This window comes from Anastrepha obliqua, chromosome 1 (genome assembly GCF_027943255.1).
Source record: "Anastrepha obliqua isolate idAnaObli1 chromosome 1, idAnaObli1_1.0, whole genome shotgun sequence".
Taxonomy (NCBI): domain Eukaryota; kingdom Metazoa; phylum Arthropoda; class Insecta; order Diptera; family Tephritidae; genus Anastrepha; species Anastrepha obliqua.
In genome coordinates this window covers 19,075,306-19,088,908 of record NC_072892.1, presented here as the reverse complement: position 1 = coordinate 19,088,908, position 13,603 = coordinate 19,075,306, and the positions used below count along the sequence as shown (strand labels likewise).

The following is a 13,603-nucleotide window of genomic DNA, read 5'->3' as shown; positions in this document are numbered from 1 at the left end:
CCTTAGACCAGCTATTCAAATTTAACCAGCTTAAAACCCCTGATTTATCTTAATTTCTTATTTCACACTAAAAGCTGGAGCTCACTTTTATTAAGTCAGAAAATGTTTTTGAAGTGAAAACTTCTTTAGAATCGTTGGGAGTGATTTGAGGAAAAGTGAAACGAAAAAGCGACCACCTTGTCTACGAAGCGTTATATTATATGTTGATATAAACGTAGCGACGAACTAAATAAAAATAACTTTTATTTTTTCTTGTGATTCGAACCAAGGATTTTGGATCGGAAGCTCACATTGCTAGTCGTTCGGCTACCGCGCCATGCTGTCGTTGATGGCCTAAAAGTTATTTAGTTACGAAGCGTTATATTATATGTATGTTGATATAAATAATTTTTGTGAGCGTGTAATTCTCAAAAGGTTTATTAGGTTTATTATTTAAAATCTATTGACTAGGTAGTGTGGTATCTGTTCTTATCAGCTTAACATTTGATAGATCCTCCATCGGAGGACAACAAATGTTAAACTGATTTTTGGAAATGGGCGGAGTGTTTTAGGGGCTTGCTCCTTCTCTGCCACGGGTTAACCCGGTATTACAGTACCGCCGGGATTTCGGCCTTGAATAAATACAAGAAGAAATATACAAATACATTTAGCTTTGGTGGAAAGAGACATAAATTTTTATATGAATACAAGTAGACGAAAATGGAAGAAATTTGTAAGTCTGTTTCTTCGGTCCGTTTGGGTATTTTTTTTTGACAACATCGAAACCAAAGCATTTGTATCGTATTTTATCTATCATAAGCCACTCGTATCATTTGTTGAAATTGAAAACATTGGGGATGAATAATGATAAAATGAAGAAAATAAAATATGAACTTTATAGCAATATTATAATGAACCTATAATTATCCCGCTCCTAATGCTGCTTTCGTCTTATTCTCTCTCAGTTTGTTTTACGGAAGGTTTCACTTCTATCGAGTCTAACCGTTAGACTGGTATTTTTTTTTTTTTTTGTTTTGATTTAGAGCTCGCCACAAATATAACAAACTAGTTACATCGCGACTGCTGACACACGCGCGTGAGATTTTCAATACTAAACAGCTATTAAACTAACGCATACGCCATAATTTGTTAGCAATACAAAAATGTTCCGACTTCCCGCATTTTAACAATCGAAAGTATTTGTATATAAATAAATAAAATGTATACAGATTTTTATTATCAGTTAAACTCAGTGCGTAGTGGTGCTGTTTTTGTGTGGTGTATTTGTTAGGTACTAAATCACCTCCAATTTTCATGAAACTTTTGCCACACACAGAGGAATGTTTGGAATTTGATTGCCAACCTGCTAAGCAGCGCTGGAATTGAGATATTTTTGAAAATACATTTTTGTGATCTGGTTTGTTATTCTAAGAATTTGATGTAAATATTGGGTTGTCCGGAGATATTGGGTTAGACGGCGTTGATAATTGTTTTGAACAGCTTGTGAGTATTTATTTTAATTTTTTCTTTTGACAGCTGTTAGCTGGCACTTTTAGTTTGCTTTAGAAAAAAAGTGCGCGTAATTTTGTTTATATTTATTTGTTTGTGGTCAATTTTAATAAGCAGCCCATAAAAAGGCATCTTCGTCATATTTTACTTTATTATTTCCATAAAGGAAAAAGCGCAAAGAAGATTGCTAAAAAGTTGCGTGATTTGTATGGTGATAAAGTCTTAAAAGAAAGACAGTATCGAAATTGGTTTATCAAATTCCGTACTAGAGATTTTTCACTTAAAGATGAGCCACGTTCAGGTTGGCCAAGTGATGTCGATGAAGACGTTATCAAGGCTTTAATCGAATTGGATCGTCATGTAACTTTGCGTGAGATTGAAGAGAAGTTAAATATACGAAAATCAACCGCTCACGAGCATATAAAGAGTCCTGAACTGGTGTGAAAGCTTGATATTTGTGTACCACATGAATTGAAAGAAATTCATTTAGCAAACCGAATCAACGCTTCTGATATGCAGCTTAAACGCAATTAAGTCGATCTGTTTTTGAAGCGGATTATCACTGGTGATGAAAAATGGATTGTTTACAATAACCTCAATCGAAAATGATACTGATCCAATCATGATGAAACGCCACAAACCACTTCAAAGGCTGATATTCACCAAAAGAAAATTATGCTGTCAGTTTGGTGAGACTGGAAGGGTGTGGTATATTTTTTGAGCTACTTCAGAGGAACCAAACGATTGATTCGGATGTCTACTGCCAACAATTGAAAAAATTGAATACAGCCATCAACGAGAAGCGACCAGAATTGATCAATCGTAAAGGTGTCATATTTCATTAGAACAACGCGGTCTAAAATCTTGGGTCACTCGCCAAAAACTGAGAGAGCTTGACCGGGAACTTTTGTGGCATCCACCATATAGTCCTGTCCTTGCACGGTCAGTCTACCATTTGTTTCGGTCTTTGCAGTACTCCTTAAATGGTAAAACTTTCGGCAATGACGAGGCTAAAAAATCGCACTTGGTTTAGTTTTTTGCAAATAAAGGCCAGAAGTTCTATGAGCGCGGAATAATGAATTTGCCGGAAAGATGGCAAAAATCGAAAATATATTATTGACTAAAGTTCATTCTATGTTTAATATAAAAATTTATTTACTTTCTTTTAAAAAATCGGCAATTTCTTTCCAACCCAATAGTTTTACAGAAATATTTTTACCTTTGAATGATTTTCAAATTTTGGAAATATCTTTTCAAATGCAAAAATCTGTATTTTCCTTTCCGAATAAATTTCGATTCGGATTTTTTGTGCAATATTTGCGAAAACGAGCATGAGATTAACAGGTCTCTCATTTCTCCACTAATCCACTAGATGACATCCTCAGCTTAATTGGCGCTATCTGAATGAAGGTTCACCCTTGGCTTTCGCAGTGAAGAAAAAACTATCCGGAAGTCGAATTAGTACTACAACAATTTCATGCTGAACCGAACTTAATGATTCAGACAATAAATTTCAGAGCAATTCTATTAGTTTTTTGACTGTTGCATTGGGTTTTTGTAGGGAGATGTCTTTGATTCAAACTTAGTATATTAAACTACCATTTAATTCCGCCAACCATCCATTCATTGTTTTTGTCTCGCCAATGAAAAAGCTCTTCATAAGAACCATTTGCCGTTCAGAGTCGGTTTAAAACTGTAGGTTCCTCCATTTGTGGAACAACATCAAGCAACACTCCACAAATAGGAGGAGAAGCTCGGCCAAATACCTAACTGAAGTGTTGGTTGGTTAAAGTGTTGATTCTTCCTGAATCCAACTAGCACTCCGCACCATTTTGTTGCCACATCCTCGTTACCAACTACGTTAACGGTTATTTACAGCATAACCATATCCAGTCTGTGCGGTTTAAGAACCTTATTAGGTTGTTGACGTCTAAGTCAGGGAGTTGTTCGAGACTCTCGGCCCAGGGTTAACATTCTGTCCTTCCATCGGGCAGGACATTCAGAGAGGAAGTGGAAGTTTGTTTCCTTTTTCTCCGGTTGTTTACAACTGTGACAGTACGTGTTGTGAGGGATACACATTTTGGCTTCTTGTTTTCCGATAGACCAAAAGCCAGTTATGACTGTCGTTAGTCTTCAGACGTCCCGTCGTTTGCTTATTAAAGCCGACGATTGCTTGAGGTTGTAGGTGGGCAATAACGTTCTGCTAATTTTTCATTTCGTCAGGTCTTTCCATCTACAATCTGCGATTCGGAGGTATTTTAGGGAAATTATAGGTATTATTGACTGCACCTAATGGAGTGAATACCGATTCTGTAATAGCGTTACTCACGGCAGATCCTCCTCTTGCCAGTTCATATGCTTTTTCGTTACCTTCAATGTTCCGATGTCCCGGGACCCACATTAAGGTTACTTTATGGTTTTCACTCAAGGTGGTGAGGCTATTCCTACTTTGCTCCACCACTTTAGAGGTTGTTATAGATGGGTCCAGTGCCTGGATTGCAGCTTGGCTATCCGAAAGAATAGCGATATTGCCCTTAAAAGAGAAATCTGCGATTAGTAGCCTAAAAGCTTCGCCAATTGTCAGTACTTCCGCCTGGAAGACACTGCTGGTATTAGGGAGATGCACAGATTTCTCGATTTCTCAACACCACCGTCCATTTTACTGCCATTTGTATAGACTGTAGTGTCGAAGTTGTTTAGAGAGAATCCCTTATTCCATTATTCCCTAGAGAGTGGAAAAATTCCTATTGAATGTTACCGTCGGGACGATGTAGTCAGTTCTCACCGAGATTAACTGAGTTTGTCGCAATAATAGACTTGCGCGACCATACGTTTTTTCTTTCCAGCGACCCGCTTCATTTAACCTAAATGCACTCATGGTTGCCGTTTTCTTAATATATAGGTCTATTGGAATAACATGTGTCAGTGCACTGAGAGCCTCTCTAGGACATGATCTGATTGCACCGACCGTTATTGCACAGGCTGATCTTTGTATTCTGCCGAGTAATTTGGTATATATTTATTTTCATGTCACCAATATATGCGCTTGCTGATCCAAACCTCTACAAGGCTCACTCAATATAACTCACTGCAATTTCAGCGAAATCGGTTAATCAGTTTGGGAGCCTATAAGGCACATATACGCCCATTTACATGCATTAGGACGGGGTAGTTCGCATGGCTCGGTTTTTCTGACATCGTTGCTGGCAGATTCCGAATCTACAAAATTGTTTGAGAAAAAAAGTCTATAAAGCAGATCTATACTAAAGTCTGTTTCGAGCCCCCAAATTTTGAAAGCAGCTGTCTTTAATTAATAAGAAAATGGAAAGCCAGTGATGGCTAAGAATTCAGAAAGTAGAAAGAAGGCAGCTCAGTTGAGAGCAAAAGGCTCTAAAATCAAAGCAATTGCAAACCTGTTGGTATTTGTGGTGAACAAATTAAAGACTAGAATAAAAATTTAAAAAGAAATTTTTGAAATATTTTCAAATTATATATTTTGGTTTTTGTTTTAGCCTGGTATGCATCTAAAAATTAACTACCTACACCCACTTTTCTTATTAAAAAATAAAATAAATAATTGGCGGTGACACTTCTGTTAGCCGTTTGGCCGAACTCCACCTCCTATTTGTGGTGTGCGTCTTAATGTTGTTCCACAACTTTTTTTATTATCATCACCATCATCAGGTAGCGATTACAGCACAGGGTGAACTTAAGCTTCATCCACGATCCTCTTCCAATCTGCACGGTTCATAGCAACAGATCTCCAGCTCCTAACTCGTAGCTTTTTCAGGTCGGCTATGGCTTGGTCAAGCCAGGGTATCCTTGGACGTCCTCGGGCTCAGGTTATTAGACAATTCGTTGATAAAAAAGATTTTTGGGGGCGGCTGCCTTCCATGTGCACAGTGTGCCCTAACCATCGAAGCCTTTAGGATTTAATGTATTTCACGACGTCTTCTCCCATAAGGCATAAGTTTAGCAACTCATCGTTGTAGCGTATTAGGTACGTTCCATCGTTGCAGCGCATGGGGCCAAACACCCTTCGGAGTACTTTTCGTTCGAAAACTCTTAAGCTACTTTCGTCTTTGCTTGTCAATGTCCAGCACTCGCAGCCGTAGGACAGCACCGATAGTATTATTGACTGGTAGAGGCGGAATTTACATTACCGTTGAGCAGTTTGGACTTCATCAATTTTGTGTGAGCGTAATATGCTTTGTTTGCTGCCAATATTCTGTCTTGTATGTCGTCGTGACTACTGTTGTCCTTTTTTAATGAACACTCCCAAATATTTGAAGTGTGGAACATCTTCAAAGGTTAATGTCCCGATTTGGATGTTTTCAGGACTTCGTCTTTCTTCGCTGCGGGAGACCTTCAGATATTTAGTTTTGCCTTCATTTATTCTAAGGCCTACTGATTTGGCACGAAATTCAATATTTCAATGAGATATCTTTTGTTCCTTGCCACTATTGCGATATCATCCGCGTACGCGATTGTTATTCCTGAGCGACTAAAAAGGTTTCCAAACTTCACTTCGTTTTTTATCGCATAGTGAAGAAGGAGATTAAATAAAGATGTGGAAAGCGCGTCGCCTTGTTTTACGCCACAGGAGATTTCGAAGGGCTTTGACACTGCTTGTTGTACAATTACTTTTCCAGTGGTGTTAGTTAGTGTTGCCATGACCAGCTGAATAAGTTTGTCGCTGATACCCAAGTTGGAGAGCGCTTCTGGGAATTTGTCTCGGAGGATACTATCAAAGGCTTGTTTGAAATCGACGAACATTCATAACATTTTTCAAGATTTTGCTTTAACATAAAGATTTGACCTGTTGTTGATCGACCTGGGCGAAATCCGTCTTGGTATTCGCGCAAAAATTTTTCTGCTTCCGCAGTTAGCCGGGATGCCAGGATTCGAGAAAAGATTTTATATGTTTTTGTCTCCATTTTTGTGAATAGGAGTTACCAACCCTACACGTCATGCTTCCGAAATGCTGCCTCGGTGCCATATTCTTAAAAAGAGGTGTAGCAGAACTTGACGTCCGTTGTCGTCGAGGTACTTCAGCAGCTCTATGGGAATGCCATCTTCCCCAGGAGCCTTATTGTTACTCATATGAGTAAAAGCTTTATCAAGTTACATCAAGGTTGGTTCCGGCTCCGCCGCATTATTGTCGGGCGTAAAGTTTATGAGAGATGATGCGCTTGCTGTAACGGGGTTATATAGATCTGAAAAGAATTCCTTCCACCGTTCGATAACGCTACTTTCTTCAGATAATATAACTCCGTTTTTTTCCTTACAGATGCTAAGACGAGGCAGAAAGTCTTTTGTTCGTTGTTTGACACGCTTGTAAAATTTTCTAATGTCTTTGGTGTGATAATCCGTAGCGAGTTGTTTAAGTTCCCTCTTTTGCGACTGCTTTCTCTTGGCGCGGCATAATTTAGTGGCGACAATTTTCTCGGCTTTATATGCCTCTTTACTTGCTCTGGTGGGCCTTCTTAGCATTCTTTGCCGAGCTTCATTTTTCTTAGCTATTGCCTGGGCGCATTCAGCGTCGAACCATTTATTGTTTTCTGTTTTAGTCAGCTTTCCTATGTTTTCAGTAGCGGCGTTATTAAAAGAGAGTTTTATATTCTCCCACTCTGCATCGATATTTTCATTTTGGGCGTGCGGCTCATACTGGTGCAGAAATAAGTTTTGAAATATTTTGGAATTTGTAGGGTGTGCAAGTTGTCTTGTGTTCCCTTTTGGTCTCGTTAAGCCTTTTTCTTGCTTGTGCATGGTTATGCGATGATTAAAATTTATTTTTACTAGAAATTGATCGCTATCAATATTTGCACTGCGGCATGAGTGAACGTCTGCTATTGAGGATTCCCACCGTCTCGATATTAAAACATGGTCAATTTGATTGGATAAGGAGGTTCCAGGGATTGTCCAAGTCCCTTTGTGAATGTTCTTATTACAGTATAAAATAATTCCAAAAAGTTGCCTTATAGTGCCATCTTGGGGTGCTTTGAATAAAAATTATAATATACATCAGAAATAGATTCCTCATTCCAAAAATTCCCAAGTACAGAAATTGACCTTAGTGCTATGCTCTTATAATTGTATGTAGAACCCTAAACTGCTGGGAAAGATGCCGAAAAATATTTGACCCGCCCTAACATACCCGATGACCAAAAAGTACCGGGTTGAATGTTTTCTTCGATTGCCAAGGCGTAGTGCACCATGAGTACCTTTCATCGGGCCAGACAGTCAAAAAAGAATATTATTTATCTATTTTGAAGCGTTTGCGAGATGCTGTACGTCGCAAACGGCCGGAAATATGGGCAAATAATTCTTGGCTTTTGCATAAAGATAACGCGCCATCGCACCGAGCCCAAATTGTGCTGGATTATTTGATCAAACACCAAGTAAATAAGGGTTTTTCAATAAGGGCGGGTAAAAGTTGAAATGGAATAAAATGGCGCTTGCTGTGTGGCATATAGCGCCGTCCTGCTGGAACCACATATCCTCTAGGTCCATATGGTTTAATATGGGCCATAAGAAATTGGAAGGGCCACCACGTCTACCGAAAAATGGGCGCAATGCGCGCAACGTGATCGTGATCGCTGATGAATTTCGGAGCATTTTGTGATCTCACGGCCTATTCAGCGGCACAAGGGAACTGCTACCAAATTTCCATACTTTTTCGATCATTTAATGACATGAATTTCAACTGCAAATATTTCGAATTAAAAATTTTTATTAATCAATTAAAAATATTATAGAAATATTAAAATTATTAGTAGCCCTATCCTGATTTCGTTACTCTCCATTTAACCAGTTTTGTCTTCCATCCTTCTTGTAGATGACTTCAACGAAAACTGGGAAGCGTAGCATGAACTATTTTATTTAAGTACAAATTTTATACATCTTTTGGCGTAAATTTCGCATAGCCAAGAACTACTCCAGCATCCATTTGTAACCTTGGCACCACCAGATTTTCTGCTAATTTTGTAAAATTCCACAGTCAGCCGCATATTTTTGTACTTTTTCAAAAGCCTAGTCATTGAAAGTCTAAAATGCCACGCCTATATAAAAATGGCAATATATCCAACATAGCGCGCACGTAGAGCGGATTTGTATAGGCTTTGTGGCGGAACTTGTCGCCTTCCTCCCCCGGCTGAATCAGCTTGAATAGACTGGCATCTTTATCCGAAGGCAGGAGTATTAGAACCAAATGTGTGAAGGTTGTGCTGTAGCCTATGTAATACACAAACACACATATATACATTAAAACACAATTTGAAAAATTGCTACAAATACGATGCCGCTTACCCCAAAAGCCATGCTTCAACATACTTATATGCAGCTCATTCAGTTTGGGCAGCGGTTTGCCATAATTGAGTAGCTTCAAGCACTTAAGTAGGTGAGTGTGGTAGATTCGTATGAAATGATCGAATTCCCAAATGCGCAAATTGCTCACAACTGAGCACACGATTAGTTCCCATAGATCCTGTGCCGGGCTGCCCCACTTGCACAGCTGGTAGTCTACGAAGCGTATTTGATTCACTTCGCCATTTGAGGTGTAGTTCAGCATTATATTGCTGGACCAGAAGTCGCCATGATTGAGCACCTTGAATTCGTTAGGATCTGAGTTGAAGCAGCCCATGGCTGCATTGACGAATTGTTCGGCACTTGGCTGAAACAAAGGCGTGTAAAAGATCACTGCGTTAGTTACTCACACTGCTATTCTGCGGTGGTGTATGTTTGTGGTGTTGTAAATATCTATTGTTTGGGCGTACTCACAATGCGCTCCACATATTTGTCGTAATCTTCTAAGCCCCACGTCGCCATAGCTATCTTGTAGCTTTGTACACGTGCCTGATAAGATTTCGATTTTTGATAGTTGGCAGGTAGATAGCTTTTCTGAAATTCATCCGGATATGCGCCGTGCTTCTCGTGCCATATGACGCTGGCTGCATGGAATTCGGCGAGCTTTTCCAGCACACGCTTCATGTGCGGCATGTCGAAGCCTTTGAGTCTGTTGATGTTGCGGAATTTCTTTGTATTCAGATCTTCGAGTACAATAGTAATGCGGCTGGATTTTTGCTCGATCCATTGGCATTTGGGTGCGAATATCACATTCTTGCCAAGGTCATGGTAGAGTTGCTCCAGCTGAGGTAGAATGCGCTCGTACATGAGTTTCTCTTTCGGAAAGAGATTCAGTGCATTGATAAGTGTGCCGCCTTTGTCGTCGTCCAGTGTTGTTTTTACAATGTACGACTTCTGTTGTGTGTAGCCATCTGCAGTGGTAGTAGAGCGGAGAGAGTTAAACGGAATTGGATAAAACAAACAATGCAAGTTGCTTGATAGGAAGATAAACTAATCAGTTATTGTTTTGAAACTCTTTACGCACACTAGTTCAGCAGTTCATTTACACATATATACATATATATATAAATATTTACAATACATACATACATATGCAAACTGTTTTTACAATGCGAGAAATCGTTTATTACACAGGTGTGTTTAGTGGCCAAAAGCAAAAAATTCTAAATCAGAAAAAATATTTTTTTTTTTATAATTCGTATTATATGTAATCTCTATCTATAACTTCGGTAACATTTGCATAGTGTTTTAACAATTCAATTTTAAACGACTATTACTTTCGATGCCACCAACTGCGCACTTTTACCTATAAATATAGCAGCTAACCTTTTAGTTCAATGTCCATTAGGATGCGCATCATGAGCGATGTGTAGTTCTCACCGGGCGGTGTAGCGGGGATCGGCGTCAATTTTATTATTTTGTGGAGATTTGTATCCTCTTTATGCAGTATCTTCTCAAAATATTTCGCATTTATCCATTTGGGTATTTCCAATTGTATATTTGGATTGAATTTGCTGCTGTTGTCCGGCATGATTGCTGTATTTGGCAGTAATCTCGACAGACTTCACAATTTATTGAAAACAAGAACGGCGTAAATTAACAATAATGACTAGACGTGTGAGCCCACCTTCGTAGCCCACCGTTGTTGAGCGGTGACTGGAGGCCCGCAGTCGCATTGCGTCTTCGACTCGCTATCAGTTGACGTATTTCAACGTAAATATTTGTATCTAAGCCCAACAGTGGGTATGGTATGTAGTATCATTGCCATGGCGCCACACATACTTATGTAGACATCTGTGTGTATGCACACACCCGCTTTCTTGTCAGCCATGCGCTCTGCGCTTAATACATTTTGTTAACTTGTTTAATCAATTCGTTGAAGCTGAGCGGCGGCTGACAGTTGTGTACATTTGCTTGTGTTTACACGAATGGCTCTCACGATCTCGCTCTCCGTATACTAATATTTACGCAAAGAGCAAACTGTCTTTAGTGTTAGTGGAAAAACATTATGATTACACTGAGAAAAAAGTATAGTTTCGTGAGCTGCATATTTAACGAAAGTTTATCTAAGTGAAAGTTTATCTGAAGTGGAACTCATCAACCAGATAGCAGTGATAGTTTTTCCAATTCTCATTTTTCAGCAGCTATCCAAGTTACCAGTTATGATGGAAAGAATAATGAGATGGCGCCTATCGTGGTACCGTTACTTTGCGCTCAGCGAATTTGACAATGAGTTACGTCGTTTTAGCACCAGTATGGCCAGATTACCATTTTCGTAACTTGATTTAGCATTTTTTTTTTGTTATTTAGTCTCGGAATTTTAGTTCTTTTTTCATGACATTTTCGGGCCTGTTCTAATTAAAATGTAATGTTTATAATTTTGTAAAATATACATCTTTTTAAAATTAGTTCAATAATTCACTCAGTTTTATTTAGCTTTATTTTTTTTAACATCTGGTAACATTGCCCGCGATTGCAGTTGTTGTTCTTCTGCTTTCAGTTGTTCTTCTGCTTTCAGCAGTCAAATCTCTCTCTCGCTACTGCAGAGCTGCCTAGCTTTGGATATGAAAACGCACTAAAATGCCCATTTAAAGAAAATAAAACACTAAATTTTTATTGAATTACTTAAAGAACTTTGTATGCGTGACAAATCGCTTTCAGAATGTGCGCTTTTTTAAATAAATGTGTTATGCTTATGTAGGTACAATTTAATTTATGAGTTTTTTTTGTTAAGCGAAACTCTTTTGTTAAGGGAACGACTTTTTTGCTATATTTGAGGTTATGTTACTAGATAAACCACTCGTTTTGTAAAAGTGTCATTATGGTTTCTTTAGTATTTTCTGGTATTTTTTGCTTATTTTGAATATGAATACAACTCTTGATGCCCTATGTCCCACTAAGGATTGATGGCCGGAAGAAACGATTACACCTCTATGGTTTAATCCGCATTCAGTAAGTTCAAACGCTTTTTAAAATGTGTAAAAAGGTTTTAAATCTTAAGAAGAGTTGAGAGAAGAAGATTTAATATTCTTGCATAGCCTTAAAAGAAACAAAAAATTAAATTTGCACTTTCAAAATATCAAATTTTATACAATTAGCACTAAAATCTTCTCAGAGTGACCTTTCTTAACCATCTTTTGTTTAATTATACATTTTTTTTAACTTAAAGTTTCGGTAGCTTTGAATTAAAAAAGAAAGAAACAATTACGAAACTTAACAATTTTCGCATTTTGATATATAAAAAAGCACTAAATTTATTGCGAAGAGCAAATGGTGGGCAATACTGCACAACTCGGCAAACGTGACGTCACGCACTCTCTGATGGGCGCAATCTTCTTTCTATCATTCTTGGTTACCAGTGACGTTTACTCAAAATATTCCGTAAGATTTTTTACATGATCGCGCATTGTTTCACGCCTGCCGAACGTGTGGAAATTATATGTTTAAATGTTAAACTAAAAACTCTTCTTCATATAAATAAGATGATGATAAAGTGCGTAATTTGTTTTAAATAAATAAGTCACTTCTTTGCTTTCTTCGTGACATTCAGCCGAAAATACAAAAAAGATACACAAAGTCAAAAGTATATTGAATTGCATTGCTAAAGTTGAGCCAAATGAAACCTTCACAATTGATTTTGTGTATCCTGTCAAGAGTTTTGCATACAAAAAATTATTGCTGTTAACCATCAAGTATTTTAGCGACGCAAAAAAAAAAAACAAATTTTTGTGTGTACTTCAAGAAATGTTTGAAAACTTGAATAAACAAGCCATGTTCAACCAGTATCCTTTGGAGCGAAACAAATATGCGCAGAATTATAAATGAAAACGAAAGACTAAACCTAAAGGGCGAAGGGTATTCTAAAGAACGGGGAGAAACTTTAGTGGGTTATCAAAGAAACTAAGTAGCTATCGGTATATGCCTAAAATCGGAAGCACACTCAATTCGTAAAAATTACTACATCCACTTAATAATACAAGAAGAGGTAGTGCAGTTTCAATAAAAAAAAAACAAAAACAAAAAAAACACATTAAATCATGCTGAAGAGGTAAATGCCAGTTCAGAAGCATTTCAGGCATCGACGGTTTCTCTTTATATATTCTTTCAAGCAAAGGTTAAATATGCGTAAGGGAAAAAAGTTTTAACAGGAGGCGACTTCAATATCAAGCACATCAATTGATGATCTCGACGAACAATAACAAAAGCACCTGAGCTACGGAACGCTGCCAACAGGCTGCGCTATGTTGTTATGACGGTCTGACATACACTCTAAAGGACCTAGTCAAAAATTCTGACTGGACTCCCTCAAGAACCAAAAAAAAAAAAGCACAAATTGGACGTAAACTTTCAAAACGCCAAAGGATTTATTTTTTTTACGCGCTACCAGAATCCATTGCCGAAACCTTGTTATTTTAGAAAAAGTGTGATTTTACCTTTTGTTATGATACCGAAACATAAAGAAGATGCTAATAAATTTAGTTCTTACAGGCATATTTCGCTTCAGCCGTATCTGCATATGCTAAGCGAGCACGAACTTTAGGTTACACTTCATTTATTAGAAAAACTCTGCGGAAAACTTTTTGCATCCGAGGGAAACCAAACTATTTTTAACAAAATATTTCTAGATGCTAAAGTTTTTAATGAAGTGTAACAAAGTTCGTGCTCGCTTAGCATATGCAGATACGCTCGTATCACACATTAGTAGCAGATACTTCAGAATGAGGTATGGTAAACTATTTTCTGAGCTAAG

General features: G+C 37.9%; 1 protein-coding gene and 1 non-coding gene across 2 annotated transcripts; one reads left to right on the top strand and one right to left on the bottom strand.

Annotated features, from left to right (window-relative positions):
• The first annotated feature begins 427 nt into the window (after positions 1-427).
• Positions 428-620, top strand: LOC129236651 (U2 spliceosomal RNA). Its single transcript, XR_008581701.1, has one exon. It is a non-coding gene; the product is annotated as a U2 spliceosomal RNA (small nuclear RNA).
• A 7,568-nt stretch (positions 621-8,188) lies between these two features.
• LOC129235756 (uncharacterized) lies at positions 8,189-10,570 on the bottom strand. The gene is made up of 4 exons (XM_054869780.1): positions 10,180-10,570; positions 9,268-9,764; positions 8,797-9,160; positions 8,189-8,721 (listed from the first exon to the last, which is right to left on the bottom strand). Exons 1-4 carry the CDS (start codon positions 10,382-10,384, stop codon positions 8,525-8,527), a joined length of 1,263 nt encoding a protein of 420 aa, XP_054725755.1. The 5' UTR covers positions 10,385-10,570; the 3' UTR covers positions 8,189-8,524.
• Between the last annotated feature and the right edge of the window lie 3,033 nt (positions 10,571-13,603).